The sequence below is a fragment of the Lynx canadensis genome, chromosome C1, assembly GCF_007474595.2.
Source record: "Lynx canadensis isolate LIC74 chromosome C1, mLynCan4.pri.v2, whole genome shotgun sequence".
Lineage (NCBI taxonomy): Eukaryota > Metazoa > Chordata > Mammalia > Carnivora > Felidae > Lynx > Lynx canadensis.
Genome location: NC_044310.1, coordinates 96,664,339 through 96,692,231, shown reverse-complemented (window position 1 = coordinate 96,692,231; position 27,893 = coordinate 96,664,339). Strand labels below are relative to the sequence as shown.

The 27,893-nt window shown below is 39.9% G+C and overlaps 1 protein-coding gene across 2 annotated transcripts in view; it reads right to left on the bottom strand.

Moving 5' to 3' along the window:
• MAGI3 (membrane associated guanylate kinase, WW and PDZ domain containing 3) overlaps nucleotides 1-27,893 on the bottom strand; it is a 248,042-nt gene that overhangs the window by 26,862 nt on the left and 193,287 nt on the right. For both annotated transcript variants that reach the window (XM_030324312.1, XM_030324313.1), the window contains exons 7-15: nucleotides 23,360-23,417; nucleotides 19,113-19,207; nucleotides 14,013-14,201; nucleotides 10,685-11,290; nucleotides 9,421-9,452; nucleotides 7,182-7,338; nucleotides 4,979-5,070; nucleotides 3,098-3,290; nucleotides 602-790 (exon numbers count right to left, since the gene is read on the bottom strand). In XM_030324312.1, the coding sequence (XP_030180172.1) occupies nucleotides 602-790; nucleotides 3,098-3,290; nucleotides 4,979-5,070; nucleotides 7,182-7,338; nucleotides 9,421-9,452; nucleotides 10,685-11,290; nucleotides 14,013-14,201; nucleotides 19,113-19,207; nucleotides 23,360-23,417 (1,611 nt within the window). The remainder of the gene's footprint in view (nucleotides 1-601; nucleotides 791-3,097; nucleotides 3,291-4,978; nucleotides 5,071-7,181; nucleotides 7,339-9,420; nucleotides 9,453-10,684; nucleotides 11,291-14,012; nucleotides 14,202-19,112; nucleotides 19,208-23,359; nucleotides 23,418-27,893) is intronic.

Here is a 27,893-nt window from a genome sequence, read left to right as displayed (position 1 = left end):
CTGTTAAACTGGGTTCAGGATATTTAGATTAATTTTTAAAGTTCTGACAAAATTTTTACTTTTCAGTGAAGCATATATAAAAGATAAGCATGCCTCTTGTCACTCAAGAAGGTTCCTTTATAGCTGGAATATGGCCATTGTTATTAAATAATACAAAAGGACCATTTAAGACATATTTGGGTCAAGATTCTTCTATTAATCTATTTTGCTTCTTCTCAACTGCTTCTAGCATTTAATTCACTTCTGCAAACACAGTTTCTCCCGATTTAAAAAAAACCCTACGCCTCCTTATTTTAAAAAACTCAGCATTGTCCTTTCACTGAATCTACTAGGGCATGCCCCTAATATACTGCCACAATATAATCTTGGCGCAAAGTGTGCTGCTAAGACTTATTTTATGGAATCTGAGATGACAGATTCACCTGCAGCCTGGAAGTTTGGTTCGGACTAGCTGGTGTTGAAAATAAAATATTCATCGTTCTTAAAAAGGTAAGTCTCTAAGGCAATTCATACATGATTCCTAATTAGTTTCACAAAGCCCACAGGGAGACTCAGAACACCGCAATTGCAGGGAGGGACAATCGGAGATAGCAGCCCTTACCTCCTGGAGGGGGTTTGTTTTTGGAGGTGAGGATGACGAAGCCAAATCCTTCATTTTCTTTTCGGTGCAAGACTACATCGTAGGCCTCCTGTGGAGCAGGCCTGGCTGGGACCTCTGCTCGGTTCAGGCGGGGAGAGCCATTCTGGGTTGAAAGGAAGGCTTGAGAGCTGTCATCCTCAGGTTGTTTCTCTATAATAAACATGACCAAGTATTTCCAGAACATCATAATTTTTGTTAACTTAGGTGTTTTTGTGCTAGGATTCTCACAGGAAAATGTGGCTTCAAATAACATCTAGGATAGAAAAGCAACCTCCCCATGTGAGCTCTGGCCATCTTAGATGAGACTCAGATTGAGTCTGTCTGACATCTTAAACACTTTTAAAGTGTGTACCCGGAAGAATTATATGTTTTCTCATTTCAAAGGAAGCTTTTCAAAGCTTTCATCAAAGTTCCTGGTAAACCAATTCTTCTTGAAACTGTTTTCATTCCAGCAAGATTTTGACCAGTAAAATTTTAACAAAAGTTGGTAATGAAAACTGACACAGTAAACTTCCTTTTAAAATCAACTGTAGGGCGCCTGGGTGGCTCAGTCGGTTAAGCGTCTGACTTCAGCTCAGGTCATGATCTCGCGGTCCGTGAGTTCGAGCCCGGTGTCGGGCTCTGTGCTGACTGCTCAGAGCCTGGAGCCTGTTTCAAATTCTGTGTCTCCCTCTCTCTCTGACCCTCCCCCGTTCATTCTCTGTCTCAAAAATAAATAAACATTAAAAAAATTTCTTTTTTAAATAAAATCAACTGTAAATATGACTTCGTGCTGTGACTACCACTTGTGATGTTGGGGAGGCCAGTGCATCAGGGCAGAGGTGCCCCCCGTTATCAGCTGAGAAGTGAGCTGTCAACATAGGATTTGTCTCATGCAATGTGTCTTCAACTTCAGTTTCCTGTTGGATGAGATCAGATGCGCTAACCATCAGCAGCCCTACTCCTCCCCCATCCAGAAGATAATAGGCTGTCCGCACGAACAGCCAATTCTCCAAGGCAGAGAACAGGTCATACGAATCCCCGGCAAATGGAGAGTTAACGTATACCTTTCTCTCCTACCCAATTATGTCATCAGAATTCAAGAAAGAATGACATAACTTAGTCCTGATTAAAAAAAGGGCAAATTTTGTGCCATAATTTGATACAAACCATCATTAACCATCACGAGACACTGCCATTAAGGAATATCCATTTATAAGGGCTCTTCTGCCTCAAAATCTACATGATTCAGAGACGACGTTTTAGAATTTCAGCAAAGTGCCACGAACGTCCAATCATTAATGAAACATAAAAGGGCTTTTGGTTTGTTTTTATTTTTGTTGCATAATGTATGGTTACAATGAATTAGCTAAACGCCTCCAGTAATATCAAACCACTATAAAACGTCTTCATGAGGCTTCCCAGGACAGAGCCAACCTCTCGTACAACATCACATTTTTTTTTACTACATGTGGTTATGTTCTGACTCCAGCATCACTGCAACACCGCATGAAAACCTGTATGCCTCTCTAAATGTCCGATGTTTATGAAAACAGGCCTTTACCTTGGATGTTGCAATCAAAAACACAGTGCCTCATTTTTTAAGAGTAAAGCAAATATTCATCAGGTCAACAATCATTCACTGATGTCTACTCTGCCGGGAAGGCACTCTTTTATGTGCTGGGGATACAGCAGTTAACTAAATGGATAAATATCCCTACCTCTACGAGGCTTACATTCTTATGCTACCGGGTAGTCTTTTTAAAATTTTAAAAAGTGGCAAGAATTCACTTCTCAAAATTCCGATGTGATATTCACAAAGCTATTGATGAGAAAAATGCACTTAGAGCCTCGTATCATGGTTTAGACCCCAGACTATAATTAAACTCCTGTCTTAATCCTGGCCCTACTGTTCACCAGCTATGTATCTCCCAACCTTTCTGTGGGTAATTCTAAAACTGAATAATGACAGTATTTATATCACAGTGTTATAAAGACTAATTAAAAGAATCCATAGGTCTGAGATATAGTAAGCAACTCAATAAATGTTTTTTAATGTTAAATTACATTATAACTTCTCAAGTAGAAGCATTCTATCCTCTGAATATTTAGGAATTCATCAGGATCCAAAATCTTTTGACATTCAGCTAATGGGATATCTTGGTATGACTAAAACACTGTATCTAAGAGAACAGATTTAACCCGGTGCTCCCATCTACAATACCACATTGGCAAAATCTGCCAACACATTAACATAATCCCAATATGGAGGCCCAAAATTTATTTGTTTTTTGATAATAGTCTTTCTGGATCCTTTTGACCTTACATGGCCTTCCACAATGAGGCCCTGGATCATACTAAATGGATTATCTCAGACAGTATTAAACCTAATAAAGGAACCTGCAAAACTACAAAGAAAATGGGCTAAGTCTCTTTGTTTCTTTTTGAACCTATCAGAGCAGGAACAGGTTCACATACCACCATAGAAGATCTTTCTTCTGACGGTTAATAGCACGTGGCCATTTCGAGCAGCCGTCGTCATGAGGTCTAAGACTTGTTTGTGTGACTTCCCTTTAACAGGAATCCCATCGATGCACATCAGTTCATCAGCTGCACGGAGCCGGCCATCTTTCTCAGCTGCGCCCAGAGGAATGATGGCCCCAATATATATCTGATAAGATAACAAAGTGTAGGTTGGTCTCTACAGTCAACTAAGAGCTACTATGATCCTCAATAGCTATGTTAAGGACTTCCTGACTCAATACTATGCAAACCAACATATTTTTGCAGTTCAACTATGAACATTCATAGAAGGGGGTTATCTTAGAAAGTGACCATTCTACAAAATGGCACTTCAGATAACCACACTACATGATCTCTTCTCGATCTTTGGGGTTGAATAAAAACAAGATAGAAAATGCAAAGCTGTTTAATAACTTAAAAAGTACCACTATCAGTTCCATCAATATAACAAAACAAATACATTAAACTCAGAAAATGCACTCGTGCAGAGTAGCTCCTAAAAAGTAAAAAAAAAAAAAAAAAAAAGGATATTGAATGCCATCAGCTAAGATTTTCTACACGCTGTTCACAGCAACTGGGATCATTCTTAAGATATTCCCATCACATATGGTGATCAATACAAATTCAGTATATACAGCAGAGAAACATTTCTTATTCCTAAGTCTCAAAGCAGTAAATATCTTAGGGAACAGAGTGGTCTGAGGTCTACTTACATCTAGGTAAACAGATTTGGCTCATTTTGCTTGCTGGCAATTAAAATCCTGAATTATTAGGCTAGTTTCAGAGCTGTTAACACCTGACATTTAAGAAAAGGATTTGTCCCAAGTTGTTTGAGACAAATTCTTAAAATATCTTAATCAACTCTATGGGTATTAACAAAATAGGAACCATTAAAATCAAATCACATCTTCCACCAAGAACAATCAAGGTATATCTGCCCTATATAGGTTGACCTGCCTTAAGCTTTGTCTCTGGTGATTAACTATAACCAATATGACTAATTAGAACACATTTATAATACATAAATCAAATGCTCTATCCAGAAATGGAAAGAAGCATGTCATTTTAAAAGATTATTGTTCCTCACCTAACTTCCAAGCACAGTAAGAATGTCTTTCTTACATTATACAGAAAAAACACAAATCTGTTCTCAAACTCCACAAAGCACATTACTTCTTTGTCATTCAAACTAAGGGCCAAACTTAAAAAAACAGAACCCATTACATGTGTTCTCTAAACCTGAGGTGAGAATCGTGTCTAAAGTTCTAGGTTTGAAAGGCTTTATAAACATAACCCTTCTGCTTTCTGGACAGAAACACGACTTATTTTATTTTTCCCTAGTTTTATAGGTAGAGCGGATGGAATGGTATGCAAGGTACTGAGCTTGAAAATGTCAACCCACTAATGAGGGTAGGTGACATGATGTACGCAGCCTCAGGCCAACTGTTTACAGAGCATTCATTCAAAGGACAGACTGATTGTGGCAAACAGGATGCTAGATTATAGGTTTCTGAGAGAAGGCAAAGGTCTTAACTTTTGTTTAACAGAGGCAGGGGGAAATAAAAATGGAAAATAACGAACTGCAGCACATAGTGAAATACAGAAATTAATTACTGCCCACTTTCCAGCTGACATATTCAGTTCTTGCCTCAGCCACACCAAGGTCCCTGAGAAACCATGACACTAAGAAAAATGCAGTTCCTCCTCACGTTAATGACACGGATAGAGAAAACAAAATCTTATCTAAAAAAATCAAATAAAGCAAACACTATATTCTTCCAAACAGCTACTTAAAGATTCATAGGAACGGCCAAATTCCAAAATATCTGAACTTACAGACTGGTCCGGCCCCTCGCCTCCCAGTACCCGGAAGCCAAACCCTGACTCCTGCTTCCGAAGAAAAACATCCAAGTCTTTGGTGTTTGGTGCTAAGGAAAACCAGAAAATATAAAGAAAATGAAATACTTGCATTTATTTTAAAAAGGTTAAAATAAAACAATGCACTTATGTAGTAGGATACTATGATAGAGTTCAATAAACTGTAACCTCAGAACTTTCTGGTATGTGAAAACTTACACAAGAGCATACCACTATTGCAAAAAAAAAAAAAAAAAAAAAAAATCAATCGTAAGTATTTTTTTCCAGCTCTAAAGAAAACTGTGCATCGAGATAGCTCGGGAACATTTACCCCTACATTCCATGTACTCAGCTTTACTCTGCCATTAAGTCCTAATGCCTTCCAAATCAATGTTATGACATTAAATTCAGCATCATCCAATTTAAGTTTGATGTTTGAGAGGTGCAAATTATGTACATTAACATCTGGGCAAATCCTAGGAAAAGAGAGCCCATAAAATGCCTTAATTCTACTCCTGAACTAATACCGTTGTTTCAGAAAAGCATCCCATATTCACTTAGCCTAATGGTGCAAAATGATATTAATTTAAAAGAAAATGACTGCTAATACCTATTATCAGCCCCATTTTCTGGCTGGGAAAACTGAGGCCTAGGTACGTGGCCTAGTGTCAGCAAATAAATGGCACAGCTAAGATCTCGACTTAGCTTGATTTCTAGGGTCCAGGCTCTTAACTCACACTATTCTGCCCCCAAAGGGTAGGTCCCATTCACCAGAATATTAAGTCAGGGAAATCTACTTCATGACTAAAATAATTTGATTGTCAAGAAAATATTCGTGTTATTCACAAAGTAAGAAGTGTTTTCTAGAAATATGTCAGGGAACTATATAAAAACAGAGATACCGCATGGGGTAAATCTTGATAATGTTCCTTAGAAGCAGTCTCTTTTGAGAAATAATTTCTATCAGAATTACAGAACTTTAGAGATAAAACTCTTGAGCCCAACTCAGTTACTTTATATGGAAGGCCCAAAGGGACTGAGTAGTTCATATCAATACTAAGAATGTATCAGGCTATGAATGGGAAGTGAGAAGAAAAGGATTCTCCATAGTTATACTAATTTAAATTATTGCTTTGCTGTGCTGTGCTTACATCTGGTTTTCATCTTTCTAAATACGGCCTGGGCCTATTCAGGAGAAAGATTTACAGTTAGTTAAATTATTATGAAGTCAATTATATATGATATTTCCACCTGTGTACATTTCTAAGGTAGATTTAGATCTGCTTCTTAAAAACAAATTAAAAAAATTAAACCTACTTAATCTGCAATTTTACTTTGGAAAAGATTTATCATTTTAAGTAAATCAGCACAAAAATGAACTTCTGCCTTATGCACTCTCTCTGCACACCCCTCTCAGCTGGGTTCCTCTGACTGCGTCTACCCTGGTTTCCTCCATAGGCTGCACACGCTCTGATTCACCACCTCTCATACTCCTGCCAGGAACATCTCTTTGAAACACAAGTCCACGATGATCATCCCGGCAGTGAAACTATTCCGTGGCTCTCTATCGTTTCTGTGATGGACTCCAGCTCCCTCGGAACGGCCGACTCCGTCCTCCCCAACCTGTTCCTGCTCCCCTCTGCTCTCCCGTGCCAGCTGCACCCAGCCAAACCGGGCCACTGGCAGGACCCAGGCCATGCAAGGTCAATGTGCAAAGGTTGCTCCTGCTTCCTTTCCCTTTTCATCTGCCTCATGAACACCTCTTCGTCTTTGAAGACTTGTTTCAGGCTTAACCTCCTATCTGAAGCAGTATCTGACACTTCCTACTACCCACAGTGGTAAAATTGATTGTTTCCTTCTTCAGATCCGTGTGAGGCTGGTTTGTACTTATTTATTTTCTATGTAGGTTTAATTATCATTTTTGGTTGCACAGCCTATGGACCCTGTTTATCTCTGTATTCCCATCACCTACTGTGTGTTAGGTAGATCGTAGGCACTTAATCCCTGGTTTTGGAAAAAAGTGAGTGAATGAGTGTTGAATACAAATGGAAGAAACCCAGAGTCATATGAACATGGGGATGAAGGAATAACTTTTCAACATGGTTTGGGAAGGTCCCAGTTTTTTAGAAAATTCAAATTTATTTTGTCACATGCTCTCCTGAAATATTCCACAACTACTTACGTTTATCTTCATATAAAGTCTTAGATTTCAGGTAGACCTCAGAAGGATCCAATTTCGGGGATCCTGACCTGATAATGCTGGGTGGAAAAGGCATAGGCTGGGGAATGGGCTCATTTATGGCCTCCAAACTTCCTGAATTTTCCTTTTTATCTGTTTTCTGAAATGGAAAAGGGCCTTACTTAGTATGTGTTTAAAACCAGATGGTTGATTAGTTCATCAAACTATTGTGTGACCCGGGTATGTCAACTGATTATAGGTGAGCAGGTGGCAGGGTCAAAGCCACAGCATATTTGCAGTCTTGTCAGAATTCACCTGCATAGCCGTGTGTGCTTAGTTAAAACATATTTTACTTAAATTAGAAAAAGTTTATAATGATGTCAACGGAAGGGCCTGCATTAGTCCTACGTTTACATGACCTTGCCCTTTTCTCCACCACCAAGACACAAGCTGACTTTGAGAAGGTGAACACAGGGACGCAACGCAGCACTGCTGGGCGGGAGGGAGGACCTTCGTGAAGGTCTGGATCGGCCCCACTGCCCCACTCCCTCCATTTAATTCCCCGTGAAGATATCTGAGATACCATGCTTTCTGAGAAAATGGAATAGGAAGTGTTAACTCTAACTCGGGTTACAAAGAGGACACTACGAATCCCCTGCGTGGCCGATTCAAATACGTGAAGGAGAAACGCACCACGCCGGGCAATCCAGCAAGGGAAAACGGGAGCATGTTTTCCTGTTTTTTCCAATCTGACAAAACTTTCCCAGAATAACAGCCAGGCAAAATGATTCAATAAAATTTTAAAGATGAGATCCAATACACAGCCGAAAAAAATAAATATGGTTTTGAGAACAGCTGGTTATTCTGAATTATCGCTTGTGGGGGGCACAAATTATCGCTTGTGGGGGAGGGAGAGGGGCAGGGGGAGATTATAGATGTTTCCGAAAAAATAATGCTGAGGAGGATGGAGCACCGGGGGCAGCTTATGAGGGAGTGGTATGAGGACAGTCGCTACGAGTGTTGTTCCCGGGGGCACCCTTCACTGACCCAGACCTGGTCGGACAGCAAGAAGAGGAGGGCGGCCTCCTCCCCCCTCCCCGACACGTCCCAGGATTCTGTCAGAGCAGGCACAAGGTCATCAGTTAGAAAGCACTGGGCTCACCCTGGCTGCTCTTGGCATCTATTATGAAACAGACTGGCAGCACAGAAGTTAAAAAACAATGACTAGGGGAACCAGAGAAACCTAGGAGAACACAGTGCAATTTTAACTAAATAGGCAGAAAGCATTTCTGTTCACACCGGCTGTTAAGTGGTACAGTCTATAAAAATGCAGAATGTTTCTGTCCGTTTGATCCATGAAACAGCAAATTTGTAGAGGGTCCTATTCGGTGGACTAGAATTAATGCATTTTCTCTCTGATGGTCCTTCCTTTAAGCCTGTGCTTTCTGGTTATGGAAGACCCATCTTTCATTGGGAGATGACAGGCTCCCAATCGAGCAAACTAGAACTAAATTAGGTTTTAATACGTAATTGTCTTTATATCCACACCCATATAACTGTGCGTATTCTGGCAGCTACATGTCTGCACCCAGCACATTTTCTTTCCTGGCACTGTTTGCTGTGCCCTTTTTTAGGTCTTATTTGCGATACAGGTCCTTAAATAGGCTACTCAGTTATTCAGAAGAACGCCAAAGAAAATGCTGTTTCAAGTCTGACAGCCTTTCACTTTGATAACAGGCAGATTGGGCACCGAGGCCCCAATTACTCTAGAAAGTCTTGTTTAGTCCATTGTAAGAAGGTTCTCTCAACGTGGGTATTTATGGTCCCCGTGAAATGACATGAACCTCCCACTTCTCTTTGGGCATCAGGGAAGAAGCAACAGTTTTTATTATCTGCCCTAACATTCAGCCCCTCCTTACCCTTGCTCCTCTAAGACGCAAAGAAAACAGAAGGACCCCTAAGTAGGCACTTTAGTGTGTTCACGTTTCACCATTTAGAGGACAGGGCTGTTGGGAGTATGGGCCTCGAGTTTTCCTTCAACAGAAATACTTCACCGGGAAAGCACACCTCCTCTCTAACTCACACGCTTCCCCAGAGCTTCTGATACAAGCCCAGGGCAGAATGCCTCCTCACTTCTCCCAGTCGATAATCACCACCACAGAGGGCTGCTCTTAACGGAGGGGAACGTGGCATCTCCTTTGCTGTGTTGGGAAGAAGGATTTGAGGACCACTGTATACTCACCATCTTGGCAGTTTTAGTTGGTGAAGGAGGACCTTAAAAAAAATGAGCCAAATTTTAAAAACAGAAGAAGCATTCCCAGATCACAAGTACTGCTCATGTCTATGATAAAACTAGCTTCAACTTTTAGTGGGCTAGTAAATTCTATGGCCAATACCCTCTATGTGCCAGGCATTGTACATATATTATCTCATTTCATTTTTCTGACAATCCTAGGCATAAATGTTACTATAGATCAGGTAAACAAAGACTCAAATAAATTATATTACTTCCTTATAGCACAGAACCAACACGTAGCAAGGGAGGAAACTGACATCAGTCCTATCTGACACCAAACCCTGGTCTCTTTGTTGTATTTGTCGGAACCCTGGATAACTCTCCAGCACTCACAGGGGGATCTTCCCCCAGCTCTGAGCACATTCTACAGTATCACCCAGAGAAGAAACAAAAATAGTTCAAAGAAATGAGAATAGTGAAAAACATCCCAATGAAGTTCAACTGCTCATTTGCCTCAAAAATGAAAACTAAAAGCCAGAGAGAGAAGTGCGAAGGGCTAAATTTTATTCTTTCAAATACTAGTCGTTCATAGGTATGGATTTACGAAAGCCCATCAAAATCCAACTTTATGATTAGTCCTCGGAACTGGATTTATGTCTGCGAGCAGTTCAAGTCAGCTGATGACCTTGGAAAATAAAAATTATATTTCTCTCACATGAGTACTGTGGGATTTAATTAACATTTACGGACAGATACTAAAGCTTAAGATAAAAGCCTTATGAGCACCAGCTATCATGATTGCTTTTACAGAACAGATTAATACACCATCCAACATTTTGCGTATTCACAGAGACGCTAGCTCTTTGAAAACATCTTCGGTACATTACAGAGGTCCAGATGAAGTACCACTGGTTGAAAGCGTCTATTTCTATTACTGTCATCAACAGAGAAGATGTAATGAAGAGGACACGTTTCATTTGAAGCAGCATAATGCTGCGACTCTCTCTCATCACGAAAGCCGTAAATCAGATTTTAAAGAGAATACGGAGGGAAGAAAATCCATCACGGACACGAATGAAACCACTAATAACTGGAAAAACTGCTGAAGATAACTGCTTATGGAAGCAGGCAGACAGAACCTTAAGGAAAATGCACACTAATTACCAGTTAAATCGGCTGGGAAAAGAGGGATTCTGCCCTGGAAGGAAGGACGATTAACAGATATAAATGCATGAACAATGAAGCGTTTTCCTTGTGCTTTTTTACTCACCTCCTCTCAAGATAAGCAATGGTACATCTGCACCTACTGGAAACTGCTTTAGCACCTCTACCACTTGGAGATGTGTTAAATTCTGCACATTTTGATGGTAAATTTCCTTAATTATATCCCCCTTCTGTAGGCCTTGACACCACTGACTATCCAATATCATTTTGACCTTCTGTCCTGTTGGGCTGTCAGCAATTGCAAACCCAAAGCCTTTAGGGCCCTTAATCAGAGGGATAGTCACTAGTTCAGGCTGGGAGCTGCCTGATGATGCCATCGATGCTCTCTGCTCGCTCGGGTCTGATGGTCCATTGAGACGGTCACTGATCAAGGCGTGTCCCGGTTTTCCATTCTGGTCCAGAACCACTGCTCCTGACTTAAAATCCTGAGTATTCACACAAGTCTCTCCCTTGGTTAATGACTGTCCGTTGATGACAGGCGTAGCAGCAACAATGTCCACAACAGGATCTTCACTGTCGTCAGGGAGTGGATACCCACGACATAAAGTGAGGTTTACATACTGATTGACAGGTACCAATTGAAACATCTGGACAACATCTGCATGGGTGTGACCAAGGACACAGTTGCCATTGATGTCTACAATAACATCACCTGCAAAGACACAATCGTGTTCAAAACATTAAAGCCACCAAAGTAAGTTAATTTTCTGTTGGAGGAGGAACAAAAATCAATTTATCATCTAAATCTGAATTCTGGAACCCTCTTGCTATTCATTAACTGCTGAAAAGACAGATTTTGAACACAGACACGTACGTCATTCTCCCTTCTGTGGTTCTTCTCTAAAAAGAATACAAATGTATAAAACCTTAATTATCTCTGCAGCAGAGTTATGACCTCAAGCTCAAGGGAATCATTTGGAAAATAACTGTAGATTCACACTGTCACTGTTAGTATATCCTCTGAGTCATACCTAAGCAGTCACACAAAGCTAGGCATGGAGTATTCAGCACGTGGAAGAGGAGGAAATAATTCCATCAGCTACTCGTACAAACAGGCGCTCTTTAAATACCACCTTATTTCTTCATCTTAAGAGGCCATTAATTACAAGGTGCTTACAAATTCTTCCTAGTTTGAATAATGTAGGCCTGAAGAGGAGAATAATGTAAAGTTATGAATCACTTTGCCTTTAGCATCCCTTCTTTTCATAGAGATTTTCAATTTATTGTACTCAGACTTCAAAAGGAGAAACACGCGACAAGAAAACTCAACCCAAGTGAAGAACGTATTATTTAAGACACCGAGGGGCGCCTGGGTGGCGCAGTCGGTTAAGCGTCCGACTTCAGCCAGGTCACGATCTCGCGGTCCGTGAGTTCGAGCCCCGCGTCAGGCTCTGGGCTGATGGCTCGGAGCCTGGAGCCTGTTTCCGATTCTGTGTCTCCCTCTCTCTCTGCCCCTCCCCCCGTTCATGCTCTGTCTCTCTCTGTCCCAAAAATAAATAAAAAACGTTGAAAAAAAAAATTTAAAAGACACCGAAAAGTCAGCTAAAATTCTTGTAAAATTCGGTTTTGCTTTCCCGATATACATTACTCCAACCACTTTGTTCCAGAATCATTGCTACTTGACATTCATCAGCAGGGAGGTTTTTTTTAATGTAGCCTTAACTTTTAAAATCTGTCCTCTAATGTCTCATCCATTTGCTGTTTTTATTTGAATGTGATTATTTAAAAGGTTATTGCCAAGTAAAGATGCTTTAATTTGTTCTGATTGCACGTAGGCTTTGAAACATCAACACGAATGGTATTTAAAAACAAATGTGAGTGTGCAGAAATTTGTTTCATAATCTATGAAGACACAGAAGTAATTAGACTAATAAGAAACAAAGTTCTGTCTTTTCCTCCCCTGGTAAAAGTTTCTAGAATGTCCACAGAAGTATTGTATTGCTATGCAAATTAGACATCAGTTTTAGACATATCTGCATCTATATTAAGAAACAGCATATACAAGAGCTACAAAATGTTTTGTGGACAAAATATTACAGAAGTCAAGACTGGGGCGCCTGGGTGGCTCAGTCGGTTGAACGTCCGACCTCAGCTCAGGTCATGATCTTGCGGTCCGTGAGTTCGAGCCCCGCGTCAGGCTCTGGGCTGATGGCTCAGAGCCTGGAGCCTGCTTCCGATTCTGTGTCTCCCTCTCTCTCTGCCCCTCCCCCGTTCATGCTCTGTCTCTCTCTGTCTCAAAAATAAATAAATGTTAAAAAAAAAATTAAAAAAAAAATTCAAGACTGAAAGCTTAAACATTTTTACTATTAACTTTAATCTCTAGAGTTTGTTACTCTCATAAATAAAGAGCGAAAATAATTTTCCTTATAAATATAACTTTTGATTATTTTAAGTTTTCTTGTTTTAAGTCTCTGTCACTTAAATGGGAAAGCAGAATATGAGAGATGTCATATCCTAATCGAAAATAAGTTGATATATGCCATCAAAAGTACTATGACAACTGAACTGTCCAAACGGGGGACTCACTTGCATGGTATATGAAATATCATAAAAGTCCAGCAAAATGGCACAAGAAGCCACCTCAGTGACACAGTAAAATCTTTCTGGAAAAAGGTGCTTACACCTCCCCCACAATTGTAACTGGTCTTGAACTTCCTCTAACCCCCTCAGCCATAAAAACTGCCAGCCATACAAAAATATCTAACAATTACCAAGTAAAGACTTTGGGAAAACTATACAAAAGACAAATTTACACAGCCTTGTAAAAACGGTAATTTCATGTCTGTAATTCTTAACATGGGAGTTTAATTTTACTAACAACCAATAAGACTGAGCAAGCAAAAACCAAACCAAACAAAACAAAACTTGGGAAAATTTGTGGGACATCATTTGTTTGATAATCACTATAAACATCACAATGGATCATTTTCCCTCAAGATTACAGGTAAATATTAAATAGTTCCAAAAGTACCCTACATCATCAAAGAAAAACAACCAGTTTTCCGAGATGATTAACAAATCTTTATCTTAGCACAAAGAGCTGTCTCAAGGTGATACAAATTACTCCAAAAATTAATACATTTCATATGTTTTTTCCAAGTTTGCACTTACTTGTAAAAAATGGCCCTCTCTCAAAATTACTACGCACTTAAAGGATAAACTATTTTAATACAGGAATTTTCCTACCCTGTTGTATAATTTAGTTCTCTCTCTCTCTCAACTATATATATGTAGTATACACATGTAGTTAGAACATATGCAAAATATATTTATTATATGTAAGTTTTATAAATGTATGTATAAACAAAACCTTTTCACTATAGTTTTTGTTGACAGTATCATTACTCTTCAAATAATTCTGAAAAATTTGCTACCTGGTGCAATTTTCCCATCCTGAGCTGCAGGACCATCTTTCAGCACATTTTTCACTTGTAGGAACTCATCAGGCCTATCTCCACCAATAATGGTAAAACCAAATCCCATTGTGCTTTTCTTCAATGATGCTCGAATAAGGATGCCTTTCAGCTGTGATGGATCTCGAGTAAAGTGGGATTTTTCCATATCTGTACCAAAATGAGAAATGGGTTTGAGAGTGAAAATACTTACAATGAAGATGGCCCTCAAAGTCAAACTTTCAAGACAGTCTATATAAGTAGAAGAAATCATAAAAGAAAGCACATTAGAGAGAATCTAATACTATGAAGCAGAATTTAAATTAATAAACTATAAATCACTTGAAAAAAAAAAAAACCTTAGCCAATGGTTCATTTCTCTTTTATAGGACTCTTCTATGTTATATGAAAGGTAAAAACACCTACTTTATCACCCCCTCATTGCCCAATTTGTTTGTACTTTTTCTCATCCCAAAGAGTCCTTCATATGAAGTCCAAATGAGACACCTGAGGGACCACCTTTATTATTAAATTCCTTAAAGTCTTGGACATCATTCAGCCATACATTTCATTTAAAAAAGCATCTACTGAGCTCTACTGAGAAAACACTGTTCTAGGAAGATGAAGGCAACTGTCACAAACTTATGAAAAAGAATATACTGGGAACTTTTTATACTTCACAACTCAGGCTTTCTGTAGCCTTCAATTCGTATCTGATGTGAAGGCATGAATCCCTGACCTACCAGTAAGTAGCTTCACATTTCTTTCCCTTTTATTCACGTTCAGTAAATACTTTAGGAAGAAAACAAACATAGCTCCATTAAAAAGCCTATTTTTAGAGGTTTCCTCAGATGATCCTAAAACTAAAAGTGATCCATATTTGCAAGTAGCACCACCCTTCTCTCTCCCCTCCTCTCCTTGACCACGGTTGTCATTAGGGCACTTTGAGAACCGTGAAAGTGTCAAATTGTGCAGAGTAAGAGCTTACGAAGTGTTGTTTAAATGAACTTTTGAAATGATAGTCTAACATTTTCTGTCAAATATTTAATAGTTTATTGAGATAAAACCACATATGGTAGAACTTGGCCATTTAAAGTGTACAAGTCAATGCTGTACCCCCATCACCACCACCTGATTTTAGGAAATCCCCCCACCCAAAGAAAACCCCATGCCTGTTGCGGCCACTCCCCATTTCTCCCTAACCTGTGCTCACACCCTAGTGTTTGGCAATCACTAATCTACTTTCTGTCTACAGCTTTACCCAAACTGGACGTTTCATATAAATGGACTCATATAATATGTGGTCTTTTGAATGATTTCTTTCACTGGGCATAATGTTTTTGAGGTTCATCGGTAAGTTTTAGCATGTGCTAGTACTTTATTCCCTTTTTATTGCCAAATAACAGTCCATTGCAGGGATATATTATATTTTACTTCCCCATTTTTCAGTTGATGGACATCTGGGTTGTTTCCCCTTTCTGGCCATTATGAACAATGTTGTTATGACCGCTCATGTACCAGGTTTTGTGTGGGGACATATTTTCAGTCCTCTCATGTATATACGAGGACTGAAGTGTAGCCATTGCCATAAACATAGAGTAACTTTGTTTAACATTTTGAAAAACTGCCAAACTTGTCCAAAGATCCTGCCCCATTTTATACTTCCACCATCACGCAGGAGGGCTCCGATTTCCCTGCTGTGTTGCTAACACTCGTTACTGTGGGCTTTTTGATTCTAGCCACTCCAGTGGGCATGAGTGGGATCTCACCGTGGTGTAGATGCTCATTTCCTTAGTGACTTAAATCAACAAAGGTGACTAGCTTCATACACGGCTCGCCCTCACCACTAGCGTCCAGCCCAGACCCATTTGTATGTGGCTGCTGCGGCCCCTCTTAAAAAGGCTTCAAAGAGACATGCGTTAAAGCTCGTTGTCAGTTAGAAAAGAGTAATCTTTGTGGCTGCCCCATAGGGTAGCACAGATTGTGCAGTGTGCAACCAGCTCCCTCAAGAGACAGGGCTGCCCTGAAAATACTGACAGAGGCAGGCTTGGGGTGGGAGTAGGTCTACTTTATTTGACATGTTCTTCCTAGGTTGCTGATCTCTTACAAGTGAAAGCACTTGACATGAAAGAAGGAAAGGAAAGGGAAAAGGAAAAGGGAAGGAGAAAGAAAGAAAGAAAGAAAGAAAGAAAGAAAGAAAGAAAGAAAGAGCATCCAATCGAGTACCTGACCCAGTATCTCCAATGAATGGTAGCCATCATTCTTCCAGAACTTCTATCGCTTCTAGGAAGCTTTTCTTGTCCTTCTCATAGTCAGATTTAATTTTTCTCTCCTTTGTTCCAACTCTCTCCTTTGTTTATGTCTGTTATCATACTGTACTAAAATTAGGTGTCTAGTTCCCTGCCTGAACTGTGAACTCCTGAAAGACAAAGGCTGAGTCACTCTTCTTCTTTTAATGCCCAGCTCATAGGAGAGAGCCTGGTTATCTAAATTAATAGCACGCTCATGGTCCCTGCCCTCAAGGAGCTTAGAGTTTAATGAGGGAGAAAAAAATCTCCCTTGACATGTGCTATGAACACATGGGCACTCACAAACTGTATATTATAATACAAAGAACTCTGAATTTAAACTCCGTAAAACTAGGTGCAAATTCGGGCTTGACACTCACTGTGCTTCTAAGCAAAAGGCTTATCTCTACTAATGTCTCTCCTGTGCAATGGGGATTCATGTTTCCCTACAGTTAGTATCCTCTGTTTACCCTCTTTCAGTCAAAGCTATAAAAACAGTTGACTATACCCATCATCTCTGCTTCATCACCCACCATCCCCTCTTCCTTCTGCTGCATTTTTACTTCTTTTCCACTTGCTCTTGCTAGAGTGACAGATGACCTCCATATTGTCAACCGCAGCATACACTTTTCAATTTCCACCTTTGTTGACTTTTCAGCAACATGGGACACACTCAACTTCTTTTGGAAACTCATTTCTTCTCTTGGCTGCCTCCACCTATGGCCGCATCTCTTGTTACTACCCCACAAATCTCTCATGTGCTAGCTATTCCTATCTGTTCTTTGGCCCCTAGACCACCATTTCATGCACCTATGGTTTTATACATTCTGTTCCTTTTAACTCTTCCTGACACTTAAAGATCCACTTCTAAAGTGTCCTCTGCTTTGAAAGCTCCTCTGTGTCCTTGACCTGCTCCACCAAAGGAGAGGCGAGCACTCCCTCCTTTATGCCTATTAATACATCTCTATTAATACAACATGTATATCTCTATTAATAACAAGGAAAGTATTGGCCACCATTTGCCGGATACCATTGTAAGCACTTTATACATACTAATTTGCATGCTTAGAAACACCTTCAGAGGTAAGTGTTATTCTTATTTCTATTTTATGGATAAAGACACAGGGGCACAAAGAGTTTAGGGAACTTATCCAAGGTTACACAGCTGGGATTCATACCTGATCCGTTGTCTGCACATTTAGCTGCTATCTAAGGATGGCACCTAACACCATATGTGGCAACCATTAATTTCCTATATTAGAATGTGAACTTTTTTTTTTGTAATGTTTATTCATTTTTGAGAGAGAGAGAGAGAGCATGAGCGATGGAGGGACAGAGAGAAAGGGGAACAGAGGATCTGAAGCAGGCTCTGTGCTGACAGCGAGCCCGATGTAGGGCTTGCACTCACCAACTGTGAGATCATAACCTGAGCCGAAATCTGACGCTCGTTCAACTGACTGAGCCACCCAGGCGTCCCCAGAATGTGAATTCTTGAGGGCAAGACCTAATCATTTTTGAGTAACATGTGACTGGCAAAGCACTGGGCATACAGTAGGTGCTCAAAAATATTTGTTAAACTAAAAATGCTTACTAAATCAAATGGAAAACTTAAGGGACGAGACTATGTTTTTGAAGAGTAGCTGTAAGAAACAAGTGCTTCTTGGGGCGCCTGGGTGGCTCTGTCAGTTAAACAGCCAGCTCTCGGTTTTGGCTCGGGTCATGATCTCTCCGTTCTTGAGTTCCAGCCCTGCATCAGGCTCTGCACTGACAGCAGGGAGTCGGCTTGGGATTCTCTCTCTCCCTTTCTCTCTGCCCTCCACTGTTTGTGTACACACTCTCTCTCTCTCTGAAAATAAATGAATAAACTTAAAAAACAAAAAAGAAAGTGCTTCTCTCATTGGCAACAGAAGTGGGGAGTCTACTTGATTATTATAATATGACTGTGTAGACAGAACCCTGGTTATTAACTACAGACAGAGCAGGGGGAAGGGATGGGGAGGGATGAGTAGAATGTAAGAAATTCCTGGGCAGCTTTTTCAAAATACACATGGCTAGGCTCATCAAAATATCAGGTTCTATGCATTTTAAAAATGTCCCCCAGGGGCTCAGACAGTTAAGCGTCTGACTTTGGCTCAGGTCATGATCTCGCAGTTCGTGGGTTCAAGTCCCTCATTGCGCTCTGGGCTGACAGCTCAGAGCCTGGAGCCTGCTTCGGATTCTGTGTCTCCCTCTCCCTCTGCCCATCCCCCACTTGCATTCTGTCTTTCTTTCTCTTTCAAAAATGAACGTTAAAAAAATTTTTTTTTAATGTTCGCCAAATGATTTTGAATTACTAATATCCTACCATTCCACCTGAAAATCAATGATACAGGCAAATAATATGGTGGATTTATTCATATCAGTTCACCAAGAATCCCAGATGGTTACAGACCTCAGACCTAAGCATTAACTTGGGAGAAGCTCACCATGAATTAGAGATCTCATACTGTCCTGGCCTGAAACCCTGGGAAACAATGCAATCTTCACACAGCAACCTCAAACCCGTAACAAAGCCATGCAACATCTTCCACCAACAATTTCACACTTTCCATATAAGCAGCATAGAAGTAGCAGGACTCTCAAAATGTTGAGATGTTTTATTGAGATAATTCCCATGTTTACAGTGATAACAATGAGACATTCTCTGTTGAACTTCAAAGCCCCAACAATAAAAAGTTCAAGCTCGCTTTCATTAAGTCAATAAATAAATTTCACAAGGTATTCTTGGGAGAAAGGATTGAGGGAAAAGTTCTACCTGGTTTTGAAGGCCCGGTATCAGCCTGTCCTAACTGCTTTTTCCGTTTGGCTTCCTCCACTGGATTTTCAAACTGGGTTTTCTGGTTAAGGTGACTGTAAAATGTGGAAAAATAAGCATTTCAGTTTAAGAAGAAAGAATTATGTTATTTTTAAATAGACGCTTATTCCATTCCATCCCCATATGGTTAAGGGGCAAACACATATCTGTAGACTATGGAACTTAGAGAAGCTAAAAGACGGTAGATGGTTTTGGCAACTAAAGAAGGGCCCATGGAAGACACCTAGGGTGAAAGCTGCTGAAGGATTCACTACAGCTTCTGAATCAAGGAACCCCACAGAGCCAATGACAGTTTTCAAAACCGTAGGAGAAAAGCCCTCACATTTAATGCAATCAGAATGGTTGGCAATGGATCAGTTCATTTTCTAAAAAGCAGTTAATGGTAGGAGGATTTTAATTCAAGTTTTGTTAAAATGAAGCAGCTATAAAGCCGCTTTTGGAAAAATCTGAGTATAGCAGCTTTCTAGAATCTTAACTATTATTTTTCCAACTGACTCACCCACATCAATTTAGCAGAGCAACTAAGAGAGAGATTTGCTTGTATCAATTTGTATCACAGAACTTTGCCACACTTAAATTTTGTCATAATTATGTAATAATTAATATAATTAGGTAATTACATATAAATTTGACTGGTATTTCTGATTTAGGAACATTCACGACTGCTGTGGAAAGCGCACAGCCACGGGGAGACCAAGGGAGAGCGGCTAGCCAACAGCAGTCAATGCATGGCGGGCAAAAGTACATTTCCCTGGGGCGGGGGGGGGGGGGGGGGGGGGGGGGGGGGGGGAGCAGAGCACCGTTTTGTCTGGCAAAGTCAGTCAAGTGGAAGCTGGGTGAGAACACAACTACTGTACAAAAGTTGTTTCAACAGGTTTCATACAGAAGCAGTGGGGTTTACATTCTAGCACTTCCACGGTACAAATATATTTCAGCCAAATGATACACATTTTCCGGTAGAATCCATTTTAACAAGAAGTAGCATTAGCAACTACCAACGATTAAACAGCAAATCATGAGACTCTCAGATTATGACTGCTTTTCGATAGGCTGGATATTACAAAATTTGCACAGAAACAGTTATACAACTTGGATAATTACTTTGCCATCTGTGAGCATCAATGGTGCTGATGGAAGAGGACAGCAGGGACCCGTCAGGTATGCTGACTTTATGTCATTCAGGCTTCTAGGACATTATTAACTCTGCAACAGATGTAGTTACTTCGTTTCAGAGTCTAAATATGGCAAGTTCTACCTGAAATTCTTTGGGTGGTGGTTTCACTAAAAGTAAACTTCACTAAAAGTAGGGTTCTGTTTCCTATCGAGGGGGACCCCTGGTCAGTGAGTTAACTGTTAAACCCTCTGGGAACATGAAGATCTCTGGTGTTAACTTAAGTACTGTTTTCAACATTTTGTTGGGTACTGACATGTCACAGATTCTTGAAAAAATAAAACCACCAAAAGTGACACTCAGAAAGGAATGAACCTGTTTAGAATGAACCCTGGCCTGTGTTAACATCATCAGCTGGAATGACTCATTTTGCCAGCTAGGCATTAAAACATAAGAAGTAGCAATTTGTATTTATACTCTTCATAATGTGTGGGAAAGGAGAGGAGGAGTACTCAACTGAATAATCCTTTTCCTGAAAATTCTTTGACAAAAGGATGTAAGAGTCTAGCGAAGGGAGTAATTGCACCTGTCACCTTAAACTACTTAGATTAAAATGCTACCCAAATAACAAAACAAAACAAAAAAGTAAAAAAAAAAAACAACGCCCTCCTTTTCTTTTGGTTACTTATAGCCACAATATTGTTAAGATATAACAGATTTTTGTTTTCCATATAACTAGCTATGGGGAATAAGAGAGAAGAATATCACAGATTACCAGAAAAATTAAAGAAGGGGAGCAAAGAAGCATGATTATATAGATACCCTGGAATCTCATCCGTATTAAAACTTTGTGTATAATAGGTAGATTTAAAAAACTCATCTCAACAAACAAAATCTGTATTCTTTCATGAAGAATTTGAGATATTAAAGCAGATGAGTACTTTGACTTGGAAACCTACGAGCATCAAGACATTGAACGCAACACTATGAAACAACGTTTCTAAGTACGTAAGCATTCTTATAGAAGGCCTGCCATTAGATTTCTGGAACAATTTTATTTGCAAAAATAAATTAATCCATTTCAGAATTGCATCCCCGAAAATAAATACTTGCAGAGAAGAAGTGCCATTGCAGTTGGTGTTACTACTACAAGGCTTCTGCCAAGAGCAATCATTGTGCCATCTGGTTTGACAAACTGAGAGAGCCAAAGAGTAGCCGTTCAAGTAACAGCTTTTTATCTCCATCAGTAAACTCACTGCAGATGACTATGGTCGGGATTCAAAACCTAACTCATCTGGGAATCAAGCCACACTCCATGGCTCAGCTGACTCCATACTAATGTGCATCTTGAGTACAGCCTGCTCTTTCTTAATCTAATAAATTACCCTCCTGTAAAATGAGCTGGTTCTGGGACCAATCATACAAAATCATGCTGCTGCTGCTTTTGCTTCTAATTCAGGCTATTTCACATGCTCTGTGACAACTAGGAACAGGTCACTTCAGGATTCGCCCTGAGGTTGCTTCAATGTTGTATCTTTGCTTAATGAGAACCAGATCATTTAGCCCAAGATTTTATAACAGGCAAATGACTTTCACCTCTTGACCATGTATTCAGATTTACTTGGAATGGACAATAAAAGAATGAGAATCATTATTGCAGAAATTTGTTCAGCAGTGTCAATGGCAATTAATAGTTTATTGAAGCCAAATGTAAATAGACCAAACAGCTAGGGGGAAACATCCCACAAAACCTTTCAGTTGGCCTTCAAATAGTCCTTTGACTCGAGAAGCGGTGGTTTCTTTAACTAAATATGCTTTAGGGAAAAAAACCAAACAAACGAAAGAGCCGCTGTGTACTTTTCACACCATAATATCAGCGAGATATTAAATAACACAACAAAAATAAAATTAGCATCGCCATCCGAAGGAACCAAAGTATCGACATCGTGAAGTTCTCTACCTACAGGTCAAAGTGAGTCGTTTTCTTAGGGTACAGGTTAGAGTTTAAGAAATCATTCCAAATATCTAATCACAGTGACTCATATAACAATCTACACATTAGAATAAAGACTAGACATACACTTGAAACCACTGTAATCTTGTGTGTCAACTATATTTGATTTAAAAAAAAAAAGAGGAGAATTACAACAGGAGTCAGAGATACTGACTTTAGGGATAAATACTAGGAAATGGCATTTGTTTATGCCACAAAGTGATGAAACAGTAATCGACAATTATAAAACTAGAAGATTCTCCTGTTTGCTATTTTTTCAGGTAATGATATTCTGCTTTCACCACCTCGGCAGTAGATTGAGACTCCTACCTACTGGGAGGTATATATGCCTACGGCTATAGGGAGGTACACAGCAACATTTCTGACGTGATTATTTGCCGGAGGTCAAAATTCTACCTATAGCATCTGGAAAGAAAGCCATCCCAATGGTCATAACAGGCGACCAATTGGCTAAATTAAGAAAAGGGAAAGAAACACTGCATGTTGATGTTATCCTGATTTCTGTGACTAACACAGGCAGGTGTTTGTGCTCAGCTCCTACATGCAGTTATGTTTAAATTTAACCATAGCAGCTGTGTAAGAGGCAACTTTCTTCCCCTCAAAAGAATACTAAGCTTTCCTGGATTAGTTCCTTATGAGACAGTACACTCCTAATCCTGTACTCCCCAACTTTGGATCGTTACGGCACGCTGCCCTTTCCCTGTCTTCGCGACCAGATAGCTGTAGTGTTGGAAGTGACCTTAACGTTTCATCTAGTCCGTGCCCTCATGTCACTGTTTCCTATATACTACTTTTCTCTTCAAAGGCTGTAGTGGTAAAGGTAATACTTGCAGCTATTCGTCAGCCTGGCAACTGCCCTCTTACTCTATTTATGTCAAAGCCAACTTTTGGGGAGCCCAGAACCACGGAGATAAATGCTCGCTGCCCCTCCTTCTAATTCCCCTAGTGGAAAGCCTTGAAAGCTGGCCTGCAGAAGCATGAAGTGTTGTATTCTGTATTCCCTAAAGCTGTATAACGAGGGAAAAACATTTGGGAGAATAGTAACTGCGGTAACAAACTTACTCGACATAGTACGTCCCATACTGAGGGTCCTCTATTTTCTCCCAGCCATAAGGAAGTTCTGTAAATTAAAAAGAGAAATGGAGTAAAATGCCAGATTCCAAACCAGCAGAAAAGAATTCACCACGAGTGAATTGGAGTGTCTTTTATTTCATGACGCTAACATTTGGGAGACCGACAGAAAGCTGAGGACTCACTTTCAAAGAACAAACACAGTTTGAGTCCGAGTGGCTTCTTCAATAGCTAGTGAGTGTCTCAGCAGGTAATTAGAAGCCCAGAACAAAAGATGACATTCAACTCAAAAGCGTTGACATGAATCCTAAGCCATAAAAATGTTAATTATTTAAAAAATCATCTGGTATGGATCTTTCATTTAAACAGCTTTATAATGGGGCACCTGGGTGGCTCAGTGGGGTGAGTGCTCAACTCTTAAACTGGCTCAGGACATGATCTCATGGCTCGTGGGTTCGACTGACAGTGTGGAGACTCTCTCTCTCTCTCTCTCTCTCCCCTCCATTCCCCTCCCCCAAATTGAATAAATAAACTTAAAAAAAAAAACAGCTTATAATGCTGATGCAAGTCACACCCTATAGTTCAATACAAGCAGCAGCTACGTGTTCAATTTTTCACTATTATACATACGACTTGTCAATGATTTCTACTATTCTGACCCACTTCTCCCCCTAAAAAAAGTCCAGCCTTGGATTTTTGCCATTTCAGGTGGGCAATCTAGATTTCCTTAAAATCTAAGAAAAATACCTACTTTCTCTTGCATTAATTTGAGTTTCTGAATGAAAATATAAAATAACTACCACAGCTCCTTGTGTAGGATCCGTATTTGTGTCTGGTAACAAAGGAATATCTTATGCAGGATTATTATATATTATTTAGCCCAGGTAACTAATAAAATATAACCAGAAAAACCAAAGGTAGCTGAATTTCTGATACTTAAAAAAAAAATAAAAAATTCCAGTCTTTCCAATAGAGACCGAAACTGTCAAGAAAAAAATCCTCTTTTCCTTTCCACTGTTTTCCTAGTTAAAGCTTCTGAAGAATCATTTTATTAGTGAGACGCAGATTTAGTTGGCAGGAATGTTCCTAGCAGGTGGTTTTAATGCTAGCAGTTTACACGTAGGAGCACAGCAAGAGGGAGTTTTTTAAAAACCCAGTTATACACTATGATGATCCGTACTCTTATTGTCAATTTCTTTGAGAATGTTCTTCTGCCAGGCCAAAACACACACATGTGCGTGTACACGTACACACACACACACACACACACACACACACACACACACACACGACGTATGCTAGACAGCAAATAGGCTTAGAATATATCCAAAGATTTATTAATTCTTTATCACTTAGCTGCAGTTTTGATGCATGGACTTTGTAAGGAAAAATTTCACTGTAAGGAACCTGACAAGCTATCCAGACTATTATGCTAATAAAATTATTTCACATTCAGAATAAAAGGAGAGAATAGATGACTAGCCTCTGGATGAAAAGCTCTGAATCACCTTCATCCCCTTTCTCCCTCCTATTTTTCTGCCTGTGTATATATATTGATTGGTGGTTTTGAAGCTTGGTGAGTTTTTGTGGTTCTCCTTTGAAGGTCCTGGCTGAAATGTCTGAGGTGGAAAAGATGAGTATCGTTGAAAACGGCTGTATGAAAACAGAATAAAACAGCTGAGAAGAACTGAGACGCACTTCAGTTCGCTTTGATCTTCCACAGCTATGCAGCAAATAACTGTCAATTAAGTAGGTACGATAGTTTATACCAGGCAACTGTTACATGGGTAGGAGTATTTGCTGGCTTATTCTGTAAAAAATAAAAAAAGTCTTTCATAATATTACCAAAGCATTACCATTAAGGATCTTCCATGAAAGAGATTTTTTTTCTTTAATAGGAAGTTTCTTGAAATAGCACGGGAACTGAATGGTGCTGAGTAAGGATGGGTGCTATTACTGCACCATGGCTGGATTTATGCTTTGTCTTTAGAAAAGTTTGCAGAATTGCAAGAACTGTAGACAGAGCTGAAACACTCCACTTGGTATCTAAACAACTTGCCAAAAAAATGTATTAATACTTAATAAGGATACAAGATCGACATAAATAGATTTCAGTGTTAATCTGGAGTTGAGTCAGCATTTTAATTAGCAACTAACAGATAAAGCACAGCCCTTTCTTTAGGAGAGTAAACAAACTGGTACTTTATCTCCTGGGTTACTTACTTAAAAATTTTTTTATGTTTATTTTTGAGAGAGAGGGAGACAGAGACAGAGGGAGAGTGAGGGTGCCAGCAGGGGAGGGGAAGAGTGACAGGGAGACAAAGAATCCCAAGTAGGCTCCACACTGTCAGCACACAGCCCGATGTAGGGCTTGAACACATGAACTGTGAGATCATGACCTGAGCCGAGACCAAGAGTTGGACGTTTAACTGACTGAGCCACCTAGGCGCCCCGACTTACTTTTTTATTATTTATTTGTTTTTATTTTGAGAGAGAGAGAGAGAGAGAGAGAGAGAGAGAGAGAGAGAGAACATGAGCGAGCAGGGGAGAGGGGCGGAGGGAGACAGAATCTTTTTTGAAAAATTTTTTAGATGTTTATTTTTGAGAGAGAGACAGACAGACAGACAGACACACAGAGCGTAAGTGTGAGAGGGGCAGACAGAGAGGGAGACACAGAATCTGAAACAGGATCCAGGCTCCGAGCTGTCAGCACAGAGCCCGACGTGGGGCTCGAACTCACAAACTGCGAGATCGTGACCTGAGCCAAAGTCAAATGCTTGACTGACTGAGCAACCCAGATGCCCTGAGAGAGAGAATCTTAAGTAGGCTCCGTGCTCAGCATGAAGCCCAGCGCAGGACTCAATCCCACGACCCTGGGATCATGACCTGAGCCAAAATCAAGAGTTGAACGCTCAACCGACTGAGCTACCCAGGCACACTTCTGGGGCTACTTTTAGTTATGGTTTTAAACCTTTACTACTGATACCTTTAGCCAGTTTTCTGCAGAGCAGGTTAATGCAGATAAAGGAGCAGTTATTGCTTGCCCATTTAAAATAAAGTTAATAAAAGCAAAATTAAAACACTTAGCGATTTTATACACTATCCACTGGCTCAATTAATTCACTGACTTCCTCTTTTCCCTTTCCCTCTCTTCCTCTTTCCTTCTTCCTTATGCAAAAATAATTAGAAACCCAACCCAGTTCTTGACCTCAAAAAGTTCACAGTCTAAGCAGAGAAGCAGAGAAGAGAAATTACATAATCAAGATAAACACTAGCTTTTTGGGGGTGTGCAGTGGAAGGATACCAATTGGCTCATAAGAGTAGCTACCAGGAAAGTCTTCTAAAAGAGGGTGATGTTTGGGCAGTCTTTAAGGATGATTGGAAATGGAGAGAATGGGGTCATTCCAACAGATCAAAGAGACTGAGGGGTTAAGAATGGGTGGCATTTTCAGTAATTACAAATAATCTGACAGGACTGGAGTGAAGGCTGTGTGCAAGGTGTTTATCCTATAAGCAAGCATCAAACCACATTTCTTGAGGGCCATGTTAAGGATTCTGATCTTTATTTAGATAACAATGGAACAAAATTAAGTTCATATTTGAGAAAGATTATGGGGCCGCAGTAACAGAGGATGGAATCGATGGAGTGGAGAATAAAAGACAGACAAATTAGAAAATGGTTAATAGCCTAGATAAGGAGCCATGAAGGCTGGAACTAAGGCAGTGGTAGAAGGAATGGAGAGAGAGAATGTTTCATAGAAGGCAAAGTAACAGGATTCAGAGACTAACATGAGATCGAAGGAGGAAAAGACAGGAGGCAGCCAAGATGATGCCCAGGTTATTGGCTCTTTTGGCATCAGACCGATACATTAACAAATATTTATTGAATACCTACCATGAGAGTAGCTGTGGGAATAGGAGAGAGGTATTAATTTCCATTTAGAGGCATTTAGGGGAGAAATCATATGTAAAAACTGCCTAGTACATTCCCCAGCACCAATGGACACTCAAGAGATGGCAGGTGTTTATTTACTTATTTAATTTTTTTTTAAATATGAAATTTATTGTCAAATTGGTTTCCATACAACACCCAGTGCTCATCCCAACAGGTGCCCTCCTCAATGCCCATCACCCACTTTCCCCTCCCTCTCACCCCCCCTGCAACCCTCAGTTTATTCTCAGTTTTTAAGAGTCTCTTATGGTTTGCCTCCCTCCCTCTCTAACTTTTCTTTTCCTCTTCCCCTCCCCCATGTCTATCTCTTAAGTTTCTCAGGATCCACCTAAGAGTGAAAACATATGGTATCTGTCTTTCTCTGTATGACTTATTTCACTTAGAATAACACTCTCTAGTTCCGTCCACGTTGCTACAAAAGGCAATATTTCATTCTTTCTCATTGCCAAGTAGTATTCCATTGCATATATAAACTGCAATTTCTTTATCCATTCATCAGTTGATGGACATTTAGGCTCTTGCCATAATTTGGCTATTGTTGAAAGTGCTGCTATAAACATTGGGGTTCAAGTG